General features: G+C 39.8%; 1 protein-coding gene across 1 annotated transcript; it reads left to right on the forward strand.

Annotated features, from left to right (window-relative positions):
- The first annotated feature begins 8359 nt into the window (after window positions 1-8359).
- LOC125317246 (carbonic anhydrase 3-like) lies at window positions 8360-21781 on the forward strand. The gene is made up of 7 exons (XM_048286976.1): window positions 8360-8459; window positions 8539-8736; window positions 12078-12196; window positions 14116-14208; window positions 15833-15898; window positions 18182-18337; window positions 19529-21781. The coding sequence occupies exons 1-7, from the start codon at window positions 8423-8425 to the stop codon at window positions 19646-19648; spliced, it is 789 nt and encodes a 262-aa protein (XP_048142933.1). The 5' UTR covers window positions 8360-8422; the 3' UTR covers window positions 19649-21781.
- Window positions 21782-23327: the final 1546 nt, after the last annotated feature.

A 23327-nucleotide genomic window follows, 5' to 3' on the forward strand; every position in this document is an offset into this window, starting at 1 on the left:
TTTGTAATACAAAATGACTCATATTTATCATCACTCTTGAAGGTGGGTTCTGTATATAAGCATGACTGACTATTAAAATATAAACTTTTTGTGGACAAACGCATCCAGAATGTCTGGTTTTCAGTATTACAGGATGCTTAGTAACCAGTGTTATAAGATGTTAGTCCATGTACTACCACCCAGAAAATTAAAGTTATAACATTGTCAAAAGCAAAAGACTGTTGCCAAAGCTGATAAATCCAGAAGGGCTTAATGAAGATGTTGTCTGTCTATGATGAAACAACGAGATTTAAGATATATTTTTATTAAAAAAAAACTTTTGGGGATCAGATTATTGCTAGTCTACATGAGATTGCTTAAACTCTCAGAAACTGTGTTGGGTAAGGATTACTTGACTATGCATTCAGTTGTTGAAGTAAAATTCTTTGTATTTGCATGCTGTTTGGGTAGATTATCTGTTATTTTACCATACTAAATAACTGTTGAGGGTTTTTTACAAGATTACAATTTATTATTTTATTACACTCAAGGATGTTGTCAAACACAGACCTTTAATAAACTCAGAGAAGTAGAAATACAATGCACTCATCATCTCTGAATTTATAGCTAAACAAATGGTATTGGTCTTGGAATACACAGATGAAAATTGTTGGCCTGTTGCCCAATTGTGTGTGTAAGACCTATAATTGAAACACTGGGTTCACTGCCTCTCTCAAAAAAGGTATTCTGATGCAAGGTTAGAAAAATATTTTCCGTGTCTAATGCCTTAAAATACTTTGCTATAATTTCTGTAGAGAACCTTTGCAAAAAGCACGTGGTTAAAGCTGGAATGCCCATCCAGAAGCACAAGGAAGAAGACTAAATATTGAAACTAACTTTACAAACACCAATGTTTAGGGACACAAACTGAGAAGTATTAACATGAATTTCAGGTTGTTGTGGGCACTTGATCTGCTGTTTGTTCTGTCCATCATGCTGCTTGCTGACTATAACTCTGCAAGAAAATAATGAAATAGATTGGTGATGTTCTGCAGTGGGGACACCCAGAACAGGCCAGATTTACCCCTTCAGTAAAGGTGTTCCAGTAACAAGTAGTTAGCTAACATTTAGCATTTGTGTGGCTGCTTTGATGAATAACAGAGTTTGCAAGAATCATATTATGCATCTTTAGCACAGTCCTGTGAGGTAGAGAATAGTGCTCTCTGCATGGCTACAGCAATGTGAGCACTGGCCAGGGAGTGACACCCACAGCTCCTCAGAGGACATCACTGTTTGAGATGGGCTTGATTTAACAGCTTCACATTTTTTGTCATATCCCTTTCATTACAGTTGTTCTGCCTGGAGAAATTTGGTTTTTGAATAGCTGGGAAACCTTTGCTCTGTCCATGTGGGATGTTTGAGAAATTGGCAGATGCTGATTGACTATACAAGCTGCCAAGATTGACGGGCTTGAGAATTCTTACAGGCATTTCCTGATCTGTGATTCTTCATTATCATGTATTTAATCCTTATTTCTCCATTTCAGCTCAGCATATTTCTTAAAATTAATCAGGAAGATCTACCAACTAATTAGATCTGTTTCATTTTGTGTCTGAGTTGTGCAGCAGTGAACTAGTGCATTATTCATGTCCTCAGAGAATGCACCTGTGTGAACAGTGATCACAAAGGCTACATTGATCTCAATTCTGAGGAAACCAAAAACATTTCACAAGTCTAGAATGATTGGTTGGCTATATAGAGAGTTTCTCAGCATCACTAAAATTGAGGGAATGACATCAACCCAGCACCAGGCAAATGTGAAGAATCAAAGAGAATTATTTATATTCTCAACCGCTTTCCATAGTTAAAAACATGTTCTCCTCCAATGACAGTGACTAGGACCTGTGCCTGTGACAATCTGGGGGGGATGTACAACCACCAGTGCTGGGAGGGCCAAAGTCTGTAGATCCAGCATGATCTGGGGTTAGGAGTTCCAAGCTAGGATAATAAAAAGCACTTCATTGTTCACTATTACTGAACTCTTTATGTGTTGGATTACAAGCCGTGACCATTACTGCAGCGGCAGAAATAGCAAATTTCAGAGGGCACCTCTCAGCGTCACTCCTTGGTATGATGCAGATAGTGCTTCCAAAAAAGCCCGAAGTGCAGCACAGTGCAACAGTAGTCAATGTCCTCCTCACAAGGATGAAGCATAATTTCCTTATTTACCTCTAGCTTTTCACATCAAAGCCCTTTACTAATCTTCTTTGCAGACAAGTTAGGAAGATTGGAGAATTTGTGCTGGAAGATATTCCGTCCTTGCCTAGGAGGAGCAGTTCCACAATGACGTAAAAGGCTTATTAATAAAAAACCCCCTCAATCAGAATATTCAAACTGGCCTATTACATTTGACTGCTTCTATAGATAGCCCTGAAGCATCCTTAAGGTAAAGAGTAAAGAGCTTAGTTCTGAAAAAGTCTGAGTACTTTGTCCCCATACTTCATATTTCTGTACCTCAGCACTACTGTGGGTATGTGAGTAAGTTCACTGAAATTACTGTGAGAATGGAAGAGTTTGATTGGATTACTTAAAATATGTCTGGCATCAATCTTAAACCAGCCATGAAATCTTGACATCTTTTCAGGTGAATAAAAAAAAGAGTAGGGTTGTGTTTTTCTTTTCAAAATACAGAATGTAAAGATGCATTAAGCAACCAACGCATTTGTAGAGAATGGGAGAGTAGCACCACAGAGAAATTTTAAAAAAGAGACTGAGGATCATGAAGACACAGAAAAGTAGGAATAGCAAAAATGAGCTAGCAAAACCTTTTTTTTGCACTGACAAACCACTGTGCTGAGTCATGCTAAACTGTGAGACCAACAGCATTTCTGTTAGCTGCACTGGCATCTTTAAAGCACAGATGCATTTTAGAATCCGTAGCCCAAGCCTGCATGTGGTTGTATTAGAGAAAGCTGAATATTGAATTGGAGCCCTTCAAGGTTCGTCAGTATAAATTCAGATAAATGAGACTTAGAATGCAGAAGATGGAATCTGAGGATTTTGTCCATAAGACTGTAATGTACTACCAATTACAAAATGAGGTACTGCTCTATTACTGAATCCTCAGACAGATTTTTAAATATTAGATCTTAGGGTCACTGCACATAATTCTTTCAGTCTGTTTCTGTAGGATTTATTGAAAACACCCTCAACTTACAATAGACTGTTAATTTCTTAATTAGACTGTTAATTTGCTCTGAGAAGAACATTAACATTCCCAGCCAATACTGTATCTAAGTTATTAAAGGCTCTTTGTTACAGTTTTATTTCCCCTCTCTTCTGGTAATACCTGCTGTTCAGTATGCGTGACAAGCATGGGATCCCCAATACTGATTCCTTTTTATTACATACTACTTACACTTGCAATGCACATGTAAATGTTTACACTTACACATATCCAGTTACCTTTTCAATATCTACAGATGATTCTTCCAAAGTTGCTTTGTGGTGTCAGAGTGGAATTTTGAGCCCATTGAAGTGAGGTACAGATATTGATAGAAATGGGATGTTATGCTCTGACCTTTCAAAGTGTACAAATGGCATGGATTCCAAAGGAGTGGCTTTCTTAGAACTTTGGGAAACACACATCTCAAGGAATTTCTGGAAAATGTCTATGAGATAAAAACTTTTCTGCCTGCAGAGATCATATTTCAAGGGCTGGAAACACATTATTTTCTTACAAGATTCTCTTTCAGGAGGATGTATCTCGCTGGAAAATATGCATGAAGTATTTCTGATTTTCTGCATTATTAATTATATGATATATTTAATTGAGATGCCCCTTATAGAACTGTTATGAACTCCTCCAGCCATGTTTGCATTTCTGTGATATAGTCAGGACTGTTCCCACGAAAAGGCTACTGCCAGAGTATCAAGCAAGATAAAGGTCATACATAAAACTCTACCTCAATATAGAAGAGTCACCAATCTGCCAGAATTTCCAAACAAGCACGTACAGACCTTATAAAAGCAAACAGTACAGGTCAAATTCTCGTACTTGGATTATTTCAAGTCAGACTGTGCCAATGCATATAAAAGTAGATAGCCCAGCTCAGATTTGGATTTCAGTGTGAGTGCCATACAAGAAAAGCCCTATGGGAATAAAGAGAAGAGTCATATTCCTGCAGAGTTTGTCTGGTTAGTTTTTCAGATCTGGAAAAAGTGTCTGAAATAGGCAGTGTATTTTGGTTGTATCAGATTTGTATGTGATAAATAATAAATTTACTTTTTTTTTAATGCTAGCACTAGTTCTTCAATCTATGCTCATTTTACTAGACTGCTACAAGGAAAGCTTGTTCACCTTTTTGTTCCTTTTGCTAAATCTACAGTCTGGTTTATTGTTTCTATGTTTATTGTATCTCACTGACTAAATATTAAGTTTTGCAAATGGTAATGTAGCCTTAAGCCACAACAGAAGGATGATGGGATTTTGTAAGCAAGGTCCTAAAGTCTAAACTGCAGACTGCTGAGTTACACATCTTCTGAACTGGAAAGATGCATTAAAAGTCTGCCTAATATTTGGCTAGATGTGCTACACAAATAAAAGTGTTAACGCAGCTAAAAAACTCACTGTGTATAAAAACAGCAAAATCAACCCAATATGCTTCTCATTTTCCTTTGGCATATCTTCCAATAAGATCTGGCTGTCAGTGGGGGTTTGCATTCATTCCTACAATATTTTCCACAGCATGGCATCTCAGTGAAAGCATATGACAATTTGGCTTTTTGGCTATGGCATGCCACCATGGCATCCCTCAATCCAAAGCACTGAGTGGCATGCTTTTCTTGCACTGCCTGGCATGCAGTGTGCAATATGTCAAAAAACACTGCTGCCCCTTCCATATTATCAGATTCCTTTCTGTTGTACTGTTTTCTTCCACAAGCTATTAAATATAGTAGAACATATTTTATATTTAGATTGCCCACAGGCAGTGAGTAAATGCCTTTGCTCATTTAACCGTGTATTCAATGTGGGCACACTCTGCGCTCCAGCAAAGCCCTTTGCATGAAATCACCCATGGGAAATATCTCTGAGCACGGTGAAACCTGTAAAACCTTAGCTTCAAGCAGAGGCATTCTTGAATTACATCCTGCTGGCATATTTGCCTCTGTGTGTCGCCACACAGCCATTCCTAGCTGTCATGCTGGCTCCTGGAGACAGCTGGAAATTGGCATGCTGAGGTGAAAGAGTATTTTGGTTGTTCTAGTTATTTCAAGGTATGCGCCAAGTCAGTCATGGCTGGCAGAGCTCAAAACTGCTGCCAGTCACTTTTCCATGCATCATTCTCCTGTACGTGTTTTGTGTGCTCTGGGTAAGGCCATGGCTCTGAGCCATTTTCCACACTCTGCTTATTCCTTCTTTCCATTCTCAAAAAAGAAAGTCTCTGTGACTTCAGGTAAGGTATTTTTGTAAGCAAGATGAGCAAGATGATGCTTCTTGGTTGTTTAGCAGAAGCAAATGCAGCATCTGAACTGCATGTCCAACAGATGGTGTTCCATAGCTATAGCATGTTGTTTGTACTGGAGCCTCTGTTTCAATCTTTCATTTGGGTGACAAATGGACAAACCCCTCTTTTGGATGAAGAGCACCTTATGTGATAGGTATCCAACAGGACCACCATGTTTTGTTTATTTTGATAATCTTTTGAATAAACTGTTGTCATCAGGTGCCCAACTGTAATTCTGTGACTGCATGCCAGTTTTGGGCATGAGCATGTCTGCAATTGCTGAAATCCTGAACTTTTTCATGAATGATATAAGTTGATCTTGTTATGCTCTTGCCTTGGTTGTTTCAGATGGCTGGTGGCTTTCAAAACACGTCCAAGGTTTACAAAATAGAAAGAAATCACAGTAATAAAGTTGTGAATGTACTATGTAGCACCACTCCTCTTAAATGTTTGAAGCTGTGACCTTTTAATTATAATGACATTTCTGTGATGGAAGTGTTTACTTCCCAGAAAAAGCAAGTTTTTGCAAGTTAGATGATAATGAATTTCTGAGACAATATCAAAAGAAAAGGATAAAGGTAGATCCTAAGGAATGCAAAAATAATGTTATTCTGATTATCTCTTAATGCAGGTGAAGCTACTGCATTTGCTTTTTGCTCTACCTTTGATGAGGAAAGCAATAGGAAAAGAAAGCAGTCAGTGAGACACTGTGGAATGACTCAGCACCTGGGGCTGACTCCAGGAACCTACATTTGTCACTTGTGTGTAAGTTACTGCCTGGAAGGCACAATGTGCAGAAGCTGACAAAAAGATGCTCCTCTGGATGCAACAGGACCAGCTCACTGGAAAGTATGAAGACTTTTGCCGTTGGATGGGGCTCTTTAACAGAGAAGATTGTAAAAATTCTCACATAGAGCAATGAATTTAAATACATGGGGAAGAACTGACTTGCACCTTTTTCTGTGTTCCACAACACAAATCATGTTCCTTGCCCCCAAAAAGGGCTACAATAAGCCTTCTTTGTGTGTACGAAGTCGATTAAAAGTCTCTCTGAGACTTCCATGAACAAGGCCACTAAACCTGTTGGTTTATACAGACAGAAAACGAGCTGCTCCAATTAGAATTTCATGAGCTCACAAATTTTTCTCTCTAGACAGATAAGGTAGAAACCAATTCAAAAGGATTACTGCCTAAGCTTTCTGAATTAAAATTGCAACAGGTGTCAATTTTACGTCCCTGCCCTTTCAACAGATGTGACATTATCAATTTGATTGATGACAAAGAAATTTTTTTTTGTCTCAGAGTTCTCTTTTGAAAGCAAAAAGATGTAATTTTCCATACCATTGTACCTAAATCACCTCCTAGTATTTTCTTAATTGAATTCTGCCTAAAAAGATATGAGGAACTACATGTTTTGAAGGACACTTTGATGATGAACACATCTCTGTTCCTTTAAAGATAGTAAAAGGATGCCCCTTAAAATATTGTGTAAGTTCCTAAGGTTTATTGAGTTTCAATTTGATGTATCTTCTCCATGTAAAAATACTATCTACATGACTACAGACATTTTCTCAAATGCAGATTCCTAAGTGAGAGATCTTGTCCTACCTTTGTCTCAAAGGATGCAGGATATCTACTTCTGATTAAACTCAGAGCAAGATTATATATAAACTCAGAGCAATATCAGAGCAAGACAAATTTACTAAACAAGTTAAATAAAGTCATTTTAGTTACGCTAAACAAAGGCTATATTTAGATCTTCATTAGCCTAGCTACACTGGCCACCTAGAAGGGCAACCTTTATCTTCCAGCTGGTTTTGGGACATCAAATAGCACCAAATTAGTCCTAGGCTCTGTATATTGCAGCTTCTCAACCTTTTTCCTGTACCTCACCAACATGAAAAGTAGAACCTTTCAAAGCTGCAGGTTTATTTCCATGCTGCATTACAGTGCTGATGGGTACAAGTTCGCTGCAACTGTGTTTGAAATCTCCATGGTTTGTGATGCTTCTTGACTGACTCCCAAATATTTATCTTGGAGTAGTATTTAGTTTGAGTTATGCAGTTTGAGGTAGTATTTAGCTCAAGGTAGACAGAGTTGCAGCAGTGTTAGCATGGATGGACAAAGCTATGGGAGATCGCAGCAAAGCTGGCATTTGAGAGAAAAGCTCTGAGTATTCAAAATAGATGTGCAGACAAAGCCCACTAACACAACCATACGGTCACTAACTCCCCATCATCTGAAAACCAAATGCTTTCCTGACCAAAATACCCACTGCTAAGATGCCTAACACGAGAAAAATATTTTGTGTAAAGCTCCCTGCATGAAGGAGAACTGACTGGACATCAAACCCAGACTTGAGCTAATGGTCAGGAATGGCCTCCTTTGAGGCTGGCAGAGTCTCCCTTCGCACAATGGGATATTCGCAGGCTATGAGATATCATTTCAGGCAGACATAGGGCCTTTCTGAGCTGTTGCATGGGAGCATTTGTGAAAGCAGGGAAGCTGGAGTGGGGAAGCCTGCCCGCCCTGGGAGCTCGTCCAGAATCTCCGGGTGTGCTTCCCGCAGAGGGGAGAGTTGCGTTCCCGCCCTCCGCTCCCGGAGCTGGTGCAGCTGCTGAGCGCTCCAGGCAGCCGCTCCTCACCCGAGCCGGGACCCACGGCCCCGGGGGCTCCACCGCAACACCGGCCCGGCCGCGCCGTCGGACCCTCTGTCCGCGGGACGGGGATGAAGGGAGCCGCCGGGCCCCGCCCGCATCCCTCTGCCTCCTCCGGGGGAGAACACGGCTCTGCCCGGCGGCCGCCCCCAGCCCAGCCCTGCCCAGCCCTGCGGGGAGGACGCGAAGCCGCGGCGGTCTATAAAAAGCCCCCCGGGCCGGGAGGGAGGGGACCACCCGGGAGCCGCAGCGCAGCGAGCGGGACGGGGCGCGGGCACCATGGCCCAGTCCGTGTGGGGCTACGACAGCGACAACGGTGAGCGGGCTCGGGGCCGCGGGGGGCCGGGACGAGCCCGGCTGAGCAGGGCCGACGTCTCTTTGTCTTTGTCCCTCAGGACCCGAGCGCTGGCACGAAAACTACCCCCTGGCCAAGGGCGACAAGCAGTCGCCCATTGAGATCAACAGCAAGGACGTGCAGCACGACTCCTCTCTCTCCTCCTGGCACGCCAGCTATGACCCCGGGGCAGCGAAAACCATCCTGAACAACGGGCGCACCTGCCGCGTCGTCTTCGACGACACTTTTGATCGATCAGGTCGGTTTCTGGTTTGGATTTTCTTGATGGTTGTTAGGAATCAAGGTTTTCAAAGCACCATGTATCAAAAAGTATCCTTTAGTGTCCAGTCTGTGCAGGCCAGCAGGGAAAAGTCACTTGGGAACGTAAAAAAAGTGCTCCTGGAGTTTATTCTGGTGGATCTGCAGTGGGACAGAAAGGCTGTAGCTGCAGGAGCACCCTGAAATACAAACTCAGCTGGATGGTGGACTTCTCCCTATCTCACCTCCTTCAACAGAGACACCACATTTTCAGGTTTTGTGTAAGGGAATAGAGTGGTGCCCAGAGGGTTTAGAGCACTCTGAGGCACTTTGTAAACAAAAAACTTGTATATACATTGCTACTGACTGTGATCTTGGTTGCTTCTGCATGGTAGTTCTTCAGGTACTTCACAGCCTGAAAAAGCAATGAAAATAGCATTTATGTAAATAACATTTTATAGTTTCTGGAAAGCTACGAAATGGCTTTGTTATTCAACTGAGAGTGAGCAATCTCATATCGCTAAATTAAATTGTTCAAAACTTGATTGCAGAGCTGCATCTTTGTAGCTCTGGATGCAGATAGGCAACAACTGTCAAAATGAATAATAAATTCCCAATACCATATAATGCAAAGACATCTCAAAAGCGTGCAGTATTGATTGGTCCTTCATCAAGAAGGAAAGCTTATTAATGGAAAACAGTTACTTTTCTTCGTATTTTTCTGTATTTGCTTTGATGGCATTTGTATTGGGATTTTGTTCTTAGTAAGCTATATCACTAATTAAATATATTCATAGTACATTGAAAGATCACTCTCCTGCTTGTTTATCTTGATGAGGCCCTTGTTTCCTTGGATTTCTTCATTTACCACTACAGCTATTTGTTATTTTTCCATGTCTCTCAGATGGAATCTCAGCTATTTAGGACGGGGACTGTCTCTAAGTTATGTATTTTTATGGTCCTTTAGTATTTATTACCACAGTTTCTACACAGTGGTCTCATAAATTGCCCTTTTATCGCCATAGAAACACGGAATGGTCTGGATTGGAAGCAACCTTAAAGATGACCTAGTTCCAACCACACCCTCATCACCACCTTCCACTCTACTAGGTTACTAAAGATGCATCCAACCTGGCCTTGAACATTTCCAGGGATGGGGCATCCACAGCCTCTCCAGGCAACCTGTTCCAGTGCCTCACCAACCTGACAGTAAAAAATTTCTTCCTAATATCCAATGTAACCGTACTCCCTTTCAGTTTGAAGACTTCTTCCTTGCCCTATCACTACCTGCCCTTGTAACAGGTCCCATTTATAGGCCAGAATGCTCTTCCAAAAGCACTGCATAAAATCAATGCCGTGACTGAAAGCATGGGAAGTAAATTGGTAATGAACATTTTCACATGGTTGTTCTGTCTTCTTCACAGCTTCCTAAAGGCTGAAGTATTTTAGACAAGCTGCTCAAGAAGTTGTCTGCCCAGGGAAGAGAGTTGGAGAAAGACCCTGATTTGCCCAAGCAAAATGCAGCCCTGGGTGCAGCCCTTCCTTTAAATCATCTTCCCTCCATTCCCTCCCTGTCTCTCCCCTCCCCATCACCTCTGTTGTTCCTTTAGGCATCCAGAGTGTACATTCACTCCTGGCTGCCCTTACTTTCTGCAGGTTCCTGGACAGTAATTTAGGACACGAGTGTTTCATAGGCCTGTGTCTGTTCAGAATCAAATACAATGTTTGACAGCTCTGAAAGACCACATGAGAAAGAATTTCATAGATATGTTATTTCCTTCATTTATTGGCTTCTGCAGTGCTAAGAGATGAGGATAAGTAGTAGCCACAGATTCCATTTTAACTGGAAAAATAAATATAGTTGAAGAATTTTTTTTTCCAATGACATGGAAAATGTTGAATATTAAAATGATTTTGTTTTATGCTAGAGAGATTTGTATACTGTTATGAAGTGCTGTTTTCAAGTGCTTCACAGTATTTGAGTTCTGTAAAGGACCACCTGTAAGAAACGAGTGATGAATGAGTCTCCAACTCTGACACTGACTTAGCTTCTAAATGTAGACAGGTCACATAAATTCAGCTCCTGCAAGTCCCTGCCTCCCATTGATTCCCGTGTGAAATGGCAAGCAAATACTTCAGAGGAGTTGAGCCTTAGAGTCTATGCCTTTTTTGTCCTATATTTGAAAGTGAAATAATATTAATAATAATAATAAATATGTTCCATTGAAGGCTTTTACAGAAGGTTTACTCAATATTACTCAATAGTATACTGATTTATGATTATTTATGTATGAACAAAGTAAGAAAAGCAAGAGGAACTACATGCGTAAGTCTCAACAGTGCTGTTTTTCTGGCTCTCCCCTTGGTGGTTGTGACTCCTACCACCTAAAAAGAGAAACTGCAAAATTAAACCTCTTGCTCTGTGGAAGTATTCCAACATATATGATATCAAGAATTCATTTGAGACCATTGGGCAAAAGAGGATTTATTATTTCAATGTTAACTTTGAACTTTAAAGCTATTGGTAGAAGTTCAAAATTGAATGCTATTTAAACAAGGTCTTCTGGCATTGCAGTTGTGAACTACATTATCAGCTTTCTGTGTAAGGAAACACGACTCATTCCAACCTTAGGTAATGAATGAAAAATACATTTGAGAGCTTATCCTCTAAGCAGTCCCTGCTCCAAAGAATCTCCAGGCTGAAAGAGGAGGTGTGATGTTTTGAAAGTCAGAGTTGATGTCAAGCGCCAGACTGATGCATGGTCAGCATTAGTTGGCTAAGCACAGCAGAAGTAACAGCATCGTAATTTCTTTCGTTGGTGGCTCAAGAACAATTTTCTAACTCATTTTACCTAAACTTTATTGTCTTCCCTCACTTCCAAGAAATAGATCTTTTTTTAATTTTTTTTTTTTTTAGAAGCAGCTAACCATCTGTAACCGTTGTTTAGTTGTCTGACCTGTAAAAAGTATGCCAGTCATGGACTAGACTTAACTTAACAGCCCTAACTCCCGTCTTGGCAAAACAGACCCTTTCTTGACAAGAATCACCTGTGAACACCTCTCTTCTCTCTCCATAGCAGGAACTGTAGTGTGTCCACTTGCCAGGAGAAAAGAGGCTTGTTGGGCAACTGGGGTTTGATCCCGTGCTTGACTCACAGCAGCTTCCACAGTTTTCACATCAAACAGAGCTCCTGACAACACAATTCAGCCCCAGCCATGTAAACTGGCGAGTGTTGTGGGCTCCTTGCGATGAGCTGGCTTTAGGAGAGGAGCTGTGGTGGGTCCCCACGGGGGGAAGGCGTGTGTGGGTGTCGTGGGGGTGCTGATGCAGTGTCCTTGCAGTGCTGAGAGGGGGGCCGCTCACCGGCGCCTACCGCCTGCGCCAGATGCACCTCCACTGGGGCTCCTCCGACGACCACGGCTCCGAGCACGTCATAGACGGCGTGAAACACGCGGCAGAGGTAGGGCGGATGTTTGATAGTGGCATTCAGTGCTAACTGGAGTTTGACTGATTTTCCATCTGAACAGATTAACCGTTCTCCCTCTTGCAAGTATTTAGCTATCAATTTTTGTCTGTCTGTGAAACTTGTGAGCATCGGTTAACATGCAGTGGGATAAGTTGCATCTGCCAACAAATGTATCCCTGCAAGTATATTACTAACATGGATTTCTTTTCTTCATGCCAGAGTTTTTGCTGGTATCTTGGACTGTTTCAAAAATATTTGCGACAAAGCAATCTGTTATTTCCAAATAGGAAGATCTACTGATGTTTTTTGGCTTTTAGTCATTTCTGGTGTGTCTTGAGTTACCAAGTTAATTCAGGAAGAACAGAAAAACTCACTAAAAGCACATTTGATAAGCTGGCATTCAAAATTAGATCCATCTTAAAACTGATTGAGAGTATGTTTTAGTTTCTGAACATCTCTGCTTCAAAATAGCTGGGTTTGTTTTCAGAAACCATGGAAAATACGATGTTTGGGTTTTGTTTGGGTTTTTTAATGTAAACTACTGCAGGACTGTTATCCTAGTTTGCTAAAATTCATGAATGCTTTAGGCCTTGAAGACTTCTTCAAGTCCTTAATATAAGTGAATTAACTATTGATGCTAGAGAATTGCTAGGAGAGGTTACCTCCTTCCTCCATCTTATTTGAGAGTAAGTTCAAAATACATAACTATGCCCACAAAAATCCTTCAGTAGTATTTTCCTGCCTTCCACCTAAACTCTCAGGGCCCAGAGCTTGGAGGAGTTTGCCCACCTCTCCCAGGACAAAACCAAGGCAGACATTTTCAGGGTCAATGTGCACAAACATTGCAGAGATGACTGTGGGTGATGGCTTAGGAATTTTTTCCCCCATTCCTTAACCAAAGCCAATCTTTGCTAGTGTTCTGCTTTCTGTGGCCAACTCAACAGGAAAAATCTGCTTCCTCAAACTATTTCTTGGCTAGTTCAAGCACAGACTTTTTATGTTACTTTTGTTAGCAATACTTGTGTATTTATGGACAGGAGAAGAAAGCCTGGAATATATGTACTTTTGCTGCATTGCAACCAAAGATATATGGTTGCTCCAACTTTATCCTTAGCAATAAAACCCTTACCCTCAAGAGAAAAGAAACAGAACAATAGAGTAATTTATATTCAGGACAAATTTTTTTGTTGTTATTTTACGTAATCTTTAAAAAAGAAGACTTTTATTTCCCCCCTGTATGACTCTGTTCTAGATGCTACTTAACCTGAGACTGCACACGGCTGGTTGCAGCATTTGTAGAGATTTTGCATGAGCTAGAGATTTTCTGGATAGAGATACAAAAATTTGAAATACATCCTGAAAATACAGCATTGCTGAAAGTAGATATGAGAAAGAAGTGTCAGATTATATCCCACAGTAGATATGAGAAGGAAATGTCAGATTATATCCCCACTCCCATCTGGTGCAATGTGCTGAGAGTAATAAGAGATACAAACCAATAATGTATGAACTACATACAACCCCGTGTAAATCCTTGAGCTGACATTTGCATAACCTGAAGATCTAAAAATGTACTTGAGATGAAGTGCATGTCAGTAGGTGTTTTATGCACTGCATGAGTGAATGTCATGTGTTTGGATTAAACTATTTATAGTTGTATTGTCTGATATTGTGTGGTAAACACCATTTTCTTTGTCCTATGCTTCAGTTAAATGCAAAGCAATGCTTTTTGGAAAATGTGAGCATAGAAAAGCATGGGAACAGCAGTAGGAAATACTTACATACAGTTTTCTTTTTGATATCCATTCCTTTACTTACTGTGTAATGGAATCTTTACTCAATTTAATTTAAAGTGAAGATTGTGCTGTTGGCAATTTCTTGTATTTATAACTGAGGTTTAATTGATTTTTTAGTTACATATGGTGCACTGGAATCCAAAACACGGTAATTTTGCTGGAGCTTTAAAACAACCTGATGGTGTAGCTGTTGTGGGCATTTTTCTGAAAGTAAGTGGCATATATTCAGTCTTTATAATTTTCTGTATTTTTCATCTTTCTCTAGTGCCAGGGGAAAAGTTACCATTGTTTTTTCCTGCACTGCAGCCCTTTCCTGTGGTGTGCACTGGGTGAGGAGGAGGGTCTGCATAGGCTGAGTGTTTCCTCTTGTCTGTTGTCTGCTAGCAGGTGTTGTATCTGCCTGTCAGCAAGGTTATGTTGACTGATTGCCTTCTCTGGTCTCTTGTTGATTCCCACACGAGCTGGGAATCAAAATGAGTTCAACAAACCTACTCCAAAAAGAAAGAATTCATGGTAAAATATCACTCAACATTTTAACATCGGAATACAGAAACTTTTTAACAAAATAATACTGTACCAGTATTTTCAGATTGATTTTTTTGTAAACTTAACAGAAAGAAAGCAATCCTGGTATCAAACCTGTATGTGGTCTAGGACATTGAGAAATGGTAACAGGCACACAGCCTAATAGTGATAAATTACACAAACTTCAGTCCTTTTAGCTGCAGGTGGGCATTTCAGCTTGAACACACCATCAGGGAATAGATATCCTTTTATTGTTTTATCACTAGGAAGTGGCTTTTGTACAAGCAAGAGCAAGTGGATGTAATTAATTTTGCTAATGTCCCTGGACAGACTAGATCCAGTGTCATTTTAATTCTATTACACTGTGAGCCAACCTGACCTTTTCTCTTGTGGTTAGTTTAAACTGAAGGTCAGCACCTGTGCAGATTCTCCCCTATGACTATGTCCTTCAATTATTCTTCCTTTTTCATTCCTTTTGGTCTATTTTAGGCTAAAATTTATATAACTTACAAAGCACACTACTATGCTCCTATTAACCATGCTATGGTCAGCTAAAAGGTCTAGAAAAGTAAGTAGTATCATTATATCTTCTGGCCCTCTTTCCCTGCTTCCTTCTTGCTTTTTGATGAAGGAGCTATTGTTTATTCTCTGAATTTGTCATGTTCCATTACTGGGTTTTGGGATACTACTAAAACAGGATTGAGTTATCTTCTGAGGAATTGAAGTTAATCTATTCTGGAACAAAACATGGCAATAACAGTACATCTTATCCATACTGCCTTTATTCTTCTGGGATGTCAAAGCTTTTGGAAGTGCTGAATGTCATGGACACAAGCAATAAAGTGACCCCATAGCTTGAGGTCATCTAGACATGAATTCATCGCATGTCTCACATCAAGTCTGACCTGACTGCATATGTGCTGCAGAATGAAGTGTCCGCAGAGCTACAGCCCTTCAGGCCATCCAGACTTTGCCAAGTGCCAAGTGCTCAGACAGCTCACAGTGGCTGTGGGTTGCTTTTGAAGCAGGAGCCAAGGGTTGGGCCCTGGGTAGTGGCACTGAGTGTGCAGTTCATTCCTCAGACAGGTGTGATGCCTTCTAGGGTCCTTCAACACATGTTCAAATTGCAAAGCCAGTTACTGGAGTCTGCTATTTCGGATGTTTTTTAAACGCACATAATATTCTGTCAGTCTCTACTGGATTCTCTGAGACTGCTGTTGCCTGATGTGACAGATGGGATGTGCTGAGTTTCTTTAAAATACTATGGAACGTGATGAAAAAGATACAGTATTTGTGCTTTGCATTACAGGTTGGAAAAACTCCCAAACCAGAGATGAAGAGAATTCTTGAAGAAATTGAAAACATTAAGACCAAGGTATCGAAACAATTTTTGTGACCTAACATAGCTGGAAAGCTGCAGAAGCAGGAATCAGTAGTTCAGATTCATACTTTGGCATCATTTTGATGCCAAACAGTAGCACCAGAGATGATACATTGGACTGCGGAGCAAGATACTTTCTTTTGCTTAATTAAATACTTAACTCCTCACTTCTGCAAGTATTCTTGTTAAAGAGGATTTTTTAATTAATCCTTGCATACACAATTGATAGTCTTATTGATACTGCTCTGTAAAAAATACGCAAGTGGGCCAATACCAAGAAGAAATGAAAAGCTTTTTGAATTTGAGGACAACAGTGGCCAAAACAGATGCATATAGCAGAGTCAGAAATTTAGTTAGCCTAAAATGAGAAGAAATTAGTAGGACTGATGGAGCAGGCTCCCAGTCAGTGTAAGGGAGATTAAAAATGTTACTAGCTTTAAGAAGGAACTGTATTTATTTATAAAAGGAATTACATGGTGCAGTTTCTGCACCAGTCCTAAGTTATCTCTTCCTATGATACTAGCACAAATAGCATTGCAAATATATTCTAAACTGTTTTTCAGTTTAATTAATGATCTAAGGCACCAGTCCATACCTACTGCATAGATGCAGCTGCTGAAGGGAGCTATTTCCAGAGAACTGCAATATTGCATCTATTGTCATTTAGCATTAATATTTAACATAAACTTAATCTCTAGGTATACTTTAGGAATTCTACTTCATGATAAACTTTATGATTCTAATAATGCTAAAAGTCCTTTTCTTTATTTCACCTTGAACATGCCACCAGATCACCAAATTTGTAGGCATTTTCTTGAAAATTTAGCAGAATTCCTTGCATTTAATGTTCGTATGTGTTAGTACTGCCATTGATGTGCAGGTCTGAGCCTGAAAGCTCCTCTCTCCTTTGTACCATTGTAAGAGTCATACTAATTTTATTTTTTCAACTCATTCTTCAAAGGCAGTTAAGTTCTTTCTGCTGAGAGAACTGAAGGTTATTTTTTTCACCCTATCCATGCCCCAGCCTGCTGTGTCAGTGGTATCTGTTTTGATGGCTTTCTCTCATAATGCCTATATCATTTTTTGGCCATTTACATACAGCAGTTCTGGAAAAAGCAACAGTTGAAGTAAAGCAGAGAAAGATAGGTGCATATGCAATAAACCACATATTGTATATTATCTCTTAACTTCTTTTCTGTCATCACATACATTTTCCCAAGATTACTTATTTTTCGGAAAGATTAGTGGGTGGCATCACTGGTGTATTTATCACACATGCAGTTTCAATTGCTCTGAGTTTCTTGGACACCATACTGTGTTTACTGAAAAAGCACAATTTTGTGAAGTTATTTCCAAGCCCATATTGAACTTACAGAACAGTATTTTCAGGAAGATATAACTGCAGTCTTGATGTTACTCTTTCTATTCTTAATCTGTGCAAGGATGCTTGGAAACGATTTCAGCTCCTGCCATTCACTTTGTTCTAATCTAGAGAAGATTCTCCATGATAGAAAAAGGAAATAGGAATAATATATCTTGCTTTCCAGAACTGCATCCAAAGTACCAATAGAGAAGTGAACTGAATTTCCTTGGTTAGTTTTTGTTGCCCAGAGGGAACAAGGAATACTCATCACAGTCCTGTGGAGATACTATCCTATTCAGTGGCAGACTAATCAGGAAATGTTGTCTGGTGTCTCCTTTCTCCCTTGTCTTGTGGTAATCACCTCTAATTCTAAGATACTTAGGACCTAGTACTTTAACAGGAAATATTTTAATTTTTTACACTAAGTGTAATAGACAAAAAGACTGAGAGTGCCACCATGAATATATAATTAGAGCACAATCTTGGTAGGAGAGAGGTGCAGATTTCAGTTCCTTCAGATAGAAGAGAAGAATGTAATGAATCTGGGATAAATGCTTGGCCACTATCCTATTGGATAAAAAGGGTAACAGTACCAGCAGTGCCACAGGCTTCAACTTTTATCCCAAGTGGCCCAAAATAAAAACCAATTTTGATAATTCCAGAATAGAAAAATGTAAAAATGAATTTGCTCTGATCCCACACAATTCAGTTTGTAATTTCTTTTAATTTATTAATGTAATCAAAATGTCAGGTATTATTAATTGCTGGGAATGTGCTTGACAGGAAGAAAAGGAGATTGATTTCTTGCATGAATCTTGGTATTTAATTAGTTCCTTTATAATAACATAGATACTGCTGTCTTTTAAGATGCATATCTCTAGAGTTACTGCAGAGAATTTTTTTGTTTCCCTAAGGGAAAAGAGGCTCCTTTTCAGCACTTTGATCCTTCAATTCTTTTCCCCAAATCTCGGGACTACTGGACCTACCACGGTTCGTTCACCACACCCCCCTGTGAGGAGTGCATCACTTGGATTCTCCTAAGGGAGCCTATTGAAGTCAGCTCAGACCAGGTAAACTCCAGCCAGTTCTGCTACTCCTTTACCAGTTGTCAGCAGTGTCTCAGTATGTCAGTGTGATGATTTGCAAGCCCTGTGTTACCTTGCACTTTTTAGTAGGGCAAGCTTTAGCTGTGGACAGTGAGAAATTGCCTGCAGAATGGACTGCTGGAATGGGCTGTAAAACTGACCCTGAGAATCAGGCCTTCTTGCATGACACCTCCTGGACCAGCCTCAGCAGGGGTGTTCTTGGGATCCTGAAAACCTGCTAAGGCAGAAGTGCCCCCGAGCCACAAAATTCAGCCATCACAGCAGCCTCTGTTCTTTCTGTGTGTTTGACCATTAAGTGGCAAGTGTGACTAATATTTTGATGGTTTCCTGGTTTAAGAAATTGCTGGTCCAGATCTTGACTTCTTAAAAGCTGTCAGTGAGGAAAATCAAACTACCTAGAACCCGCAAATCTAAATGTTCATACAAATTAACGTACCACTTGTATTCACATAGCTCAAATGTGCATTTACAGAGGGGGGAAAAAAGAGCCAGTCTGGATAAGGTGACTTTTTTAGTTCTTGTGTCAAAAATTTGGTCAGCAATACAAGTCAGGGTATATCCTTTTTACTGAAATGGCTGTTTTCAGAATAGATTTATTTTTCATTTGGATGAAAGGGTAACAATTAATAAAGCAACACTGAAATTAAGTTGATTTGAAGAACAGCAGCTGAGTGCTGAATTCATGATTCAGCTTAATAATCCAGTTGGCGGATTTCTGCCTTACAGCAAAAAAATACAAACTTCTGCACCAGCTTTTTCTATCAGACTGCCTTGCACCAACATAGGTGCATCCTCCTTCACAGATAGCTGTATTTTAACAAGAGCCTGTAGTCCAGCTCCAGCAGGGTCACAGTAAGGCCCTATTCTTTTTCCACACTGTGGATGTGAATCAGAGAAGAATCCAGAAGAAGCCCATGCAAGGGTCAGATGATGCACTGTTCTGTGGATGAAGAGTGTGGAGATCCATAGAAACAGTGCTAGCTGCTGGGCTGCAGTGATCTTTATCACCAATCTCTACCAGTATTGTTAGAGACTGTCATTGTCACTCTGTGCTTATCATTATATCAGAAAGTTCCTTTTTCATCTCAGAGTTTGTTCTAGGCAGTAAGGTCCACAGTGCTTCCACATGGACACTTTAATTTTTTTTCCTTGCAGATGGCAAAGCTCCGCAGCCTTTCCAAGAACAATGAGAATGAACCCATGAGCCCTCTTGTTGACAACTGGCGCCCACCTCAGCCTCTGAAGGGCAGGATAGTGAGAGCCTCATTCAAGTGAAATCTCAAGTCTCACTCTGCTGAACCTGAGTGAGAAAATCCCTGCATCCCAAAGTGTAGTTAGTTTTTGCTGTCTACTGCTTTTCCTCTGGATCCAGGTCTGTGTTTCTCAGTTTGGAATTCTGAATGGTAAAAGTGAATCTGTTTTGAAAAGCAGAAAAATACTGTATGCAAATATTAAGCACAATAAGCAAATGTGAGATGCTACGATTCTTGACCACAAATGCCTTAGCATTTATGATCACTTCTCTGCCTTGTGGTCTTGTAAGAAAAATAGGCTCAGTTTCAACATTTAAAATTAATTTCAAAGGACATATAGTAAGGCAGAAAAATGAACCACTAGTTCAGGAAAGCAGAAGTAACAGTAGATGAACAGGAGGGAAATGCCTGTCTCTACACTGTGATCTTGCTCAGACACCCCACCCTCAGAGGAGACATCCAAAGAATAAGTACCCCTTTAACATACCAGATTTTCCCTTCCCTGTCTTGTTCGTAGTTTTTTGTCCAAGATTACATTAGTGTTCTGAGGGTAAAATCAGGCATACTCAGTTTCTGTGTGAAGAAGAAAAGATACCTTGCTGTCATTTCAGCATTTGCTGTCTTTGCCATATCCTGCTGCTGCCATTGTTGATCTTTTCTTCTTTCACTGCTGCTGTTACTTCACCCATCCAGTGTAGAGTCCTGCTGGTATCATATTGCCCTGTATTTAGTATAGCAGCTTTAGTATTGCTGAGGGGGAAGTGCCTTTCTTCTGCTGCTCTATGTTATCTCCCAGAATGATGGATTTTTGATGCTCTCCCTGCTTTTTAGTTTTGACACCTTAATGGTTTCACCTATTAGGGATTTTGTTGCATATGGAAAGGATCTTTCTGGATGATTCATATGTGTCATTTGTCATTCCCACTACTGAAAAATCCAGGCTAAGTCACCTAAGTGTTTGTTTATTTGACTCTGTAGCTGGAGAATATACGTGGATTCTGTTTGGCTCTGTTCCTTTCTGGGGAGACACATCAGCTTGCAAATATGATCCAAGCAAGGAATCGCTGGCAGACAGAAACTTCTAAATCAACTTCCCTTGTCCTTCACCATGTAAACTTTGTCATTTCAGTGTAACACAAGTACCATCTAGGTTGAGCCCACATACAGATCATGTGAATAAAGATCTACATTATATTCAACACCCAGGTGATTATTCAGTATTGGACATAGAGGAGATTGGTCAAAGGTGGTGCATAAATCCTGCTGCACAGGAAGCTTCTGGGCTCTCTGTGTTCCTGTAACTCATCAGTGGGTAGCAGTGGGTGTTCTTCTGCAGATGTTGCCACAAACATGTTCACAGCAGCATTTATAAGGGATATGTCAACGTCTGACAAAAGCAGGGTTACAAATAGGCATTTCCAAGTTCTCCTTAACTATTTCACTTTCCACCCTTACTAGAAAAATGGTGCTCCAACAGGGAAGTAATGAATGGGCGACACTGGGCAAATTCTGCTGTTATTACCAGCAAGATTCAGTGAGAATTCAGAAATGAAACTGAGGGCAGATTTTGGTCCTTTTTATTAATTTAGAAATGTTCTAAGTATTGCTGAATTTCCATTGAAAGTTAGTGTTTTAGTCTATTAGGAATGTATTTTGCTCAGTATAAAGCAGTTTCTTTTTTAAAACTGAGTTCATGTGAGTAGAAGCTAAACTACTGATTGAATCCTGTTTACAGATGTTTCAGCACTGGCTTAATTTTATCAGAAGATCAGCTTTTGATACCATGAGTGCAGAACTTGCAAGGGTATTGATTTTAGGAGTCCCTTAGATCTTCTTTCAAATCCTGAGTCTGTATATCTTCTCAACACATAAAAATGTTACTACAGAAAGCTCATAAGCAACCATTTTTTTCTACTCTACTATGTCTTACGTTTAAAATTTCTTCTCATATGCATATGCAGTTGGTCTTGGTGAGGAGAAAATTTTAACACAAATAACTGAGACGAGGGTTTGAGTCTTTCTACCTAAAAGCCATTGACTGTGATGTTTTAATCTCTTGTTACTGGGGCAGTAAAACAAGATTAGTTGTCTGCACTTGAAATAACTGCTTTTATGTCTTCAGAGAGCCAATAAATTGACTTGCATAAAAAATAAATTGATTGCTGTTTTTATGCAAAGTGGTGATTGAAAGTACCAAGAACTTACTAGAAAACCTTGCTGCTCCTTTCTTTGATACATATGCTTGTAATACAAGGGGGACAAACACTTGAGTACTTTTTAGGTGTTGGAGTTTAGTTTAATAGCTCATCCAGGTTTCCGTTTGTCCAGTCAAATAGATCCTCAAAAATTTGAGGATCATACAGAATCACTTACTCTCTGTTTTCAGGTACAAAAAAAAGGTGTTTATTTCTTGCCTGCACACAAACATTCTATCTTCCCAAAGTTCATACATGCCTATTTGGTCTTGAGTATCTCTAATTTGGACAGGAATTTTTTTTTTTTGCACGAAGCACATTGATCAGTTAGTTGAAATGCTACATAATTCTGAAAATTCATGATTAGTTTATACTTTTGAAGGAGACAAACTTGTTAAAGAATAATTGCCTGAAAATCAGACAATGAGTGCACTTTGCTTTGTTTGCATGTTTCCTCTACTGCTTTTGAAAGGTAGAATAGACAGAAGTTTATGAACTACTGAAATGGTTTGGTTCCAACACCAAACACATGATTTGTATGTTGCCAAAAGGAAAATAACAGTCTGAAATTTATATTGCTTCCTCATGCACCTCCTCTGATTCCATTCAGTTTTTGGACTATTATTACACAAAAGCATCAGCCTCAGGGCAAATATGCTTTAAAGTTTTGTTTTTCCCTTGAAGAATAAAGTGCACACAGTTTTGTTCCACTGCCTTTCTTCCTTTGATGAATAGTGTAGCTCAGCATTGATTACCTTGGTAACAAACTCCAAATATGTGGATTCTAATCCTGCTGCCTCATGTATCTTAGAGAAAAAAAAAACCAACCAGTAAAAATTACCCAAATCTTTCTGGGACCCTAAATCCTTATGAATTTAGTGCATATAATGTATATATTAATTACAGCAGGGCAGCCCTGTGATTCAAGTAATTACCACCTATTAGGTTTTGACAAACACTTAAAGCTTCCCAGTTTCCCACACCTCACAAGAGAAATTACTAGAAAAATCAAAATCTTATTCCTATAGTTCGAAAGCTTTTCTTTATTAACTGAAACTGGTGTCACCACCTTTCAGTCATGTGTAAATTCGTAGCAACTGTGAATTCCAGGTATGACCCTCAGTGTACAACCAGCTATGATTCTGCATTTCTACTGCAAAATGAAAAGAACAGGTATCCTTTTTTTCCCCCATATCTTAAAGAAAGATGCTCCTGGATGTCTTTGCAGATGTTTTTCTTTTCAGTAATCGGCATTGAAGAACGTTCATATTGTCAGAGAGTTGAACAAAATAGAACAGTATCTGTTTCTTCCTGAGGCATTTTGTCCCATGCCTCAGCAATGGGAGCAGCTGTACGGTGTGTGTTCCACCTCGTCTATCTACCTTTCATCTCAATGAATTCTGGCATTTATCTTTGTCAATACTGGAGCACAAAGCATGTATTCAGGAATTACCTTATTTCCAAGCCTAAGAATTTAATAGAGCTTTTATAACATTCCTCACTCCC

The sequence above is a fragment of the Corvus hawaiiensis genome, chromosome 26 (genome assembly GCF_020740725.1).
Source record: "Corvus hawaiiensis isolate bCorHaw1 chromosome 26, bCorHaw1.pri.cur, whole genome shotgun sequence".
Classification (NCBI taxonomy): domain Eukaryota; kingdom Metazoa; phylum Chordata; class Aves; order Passeriformes; family Corvidae; genus Corvus; species Corvus hawaiiensis.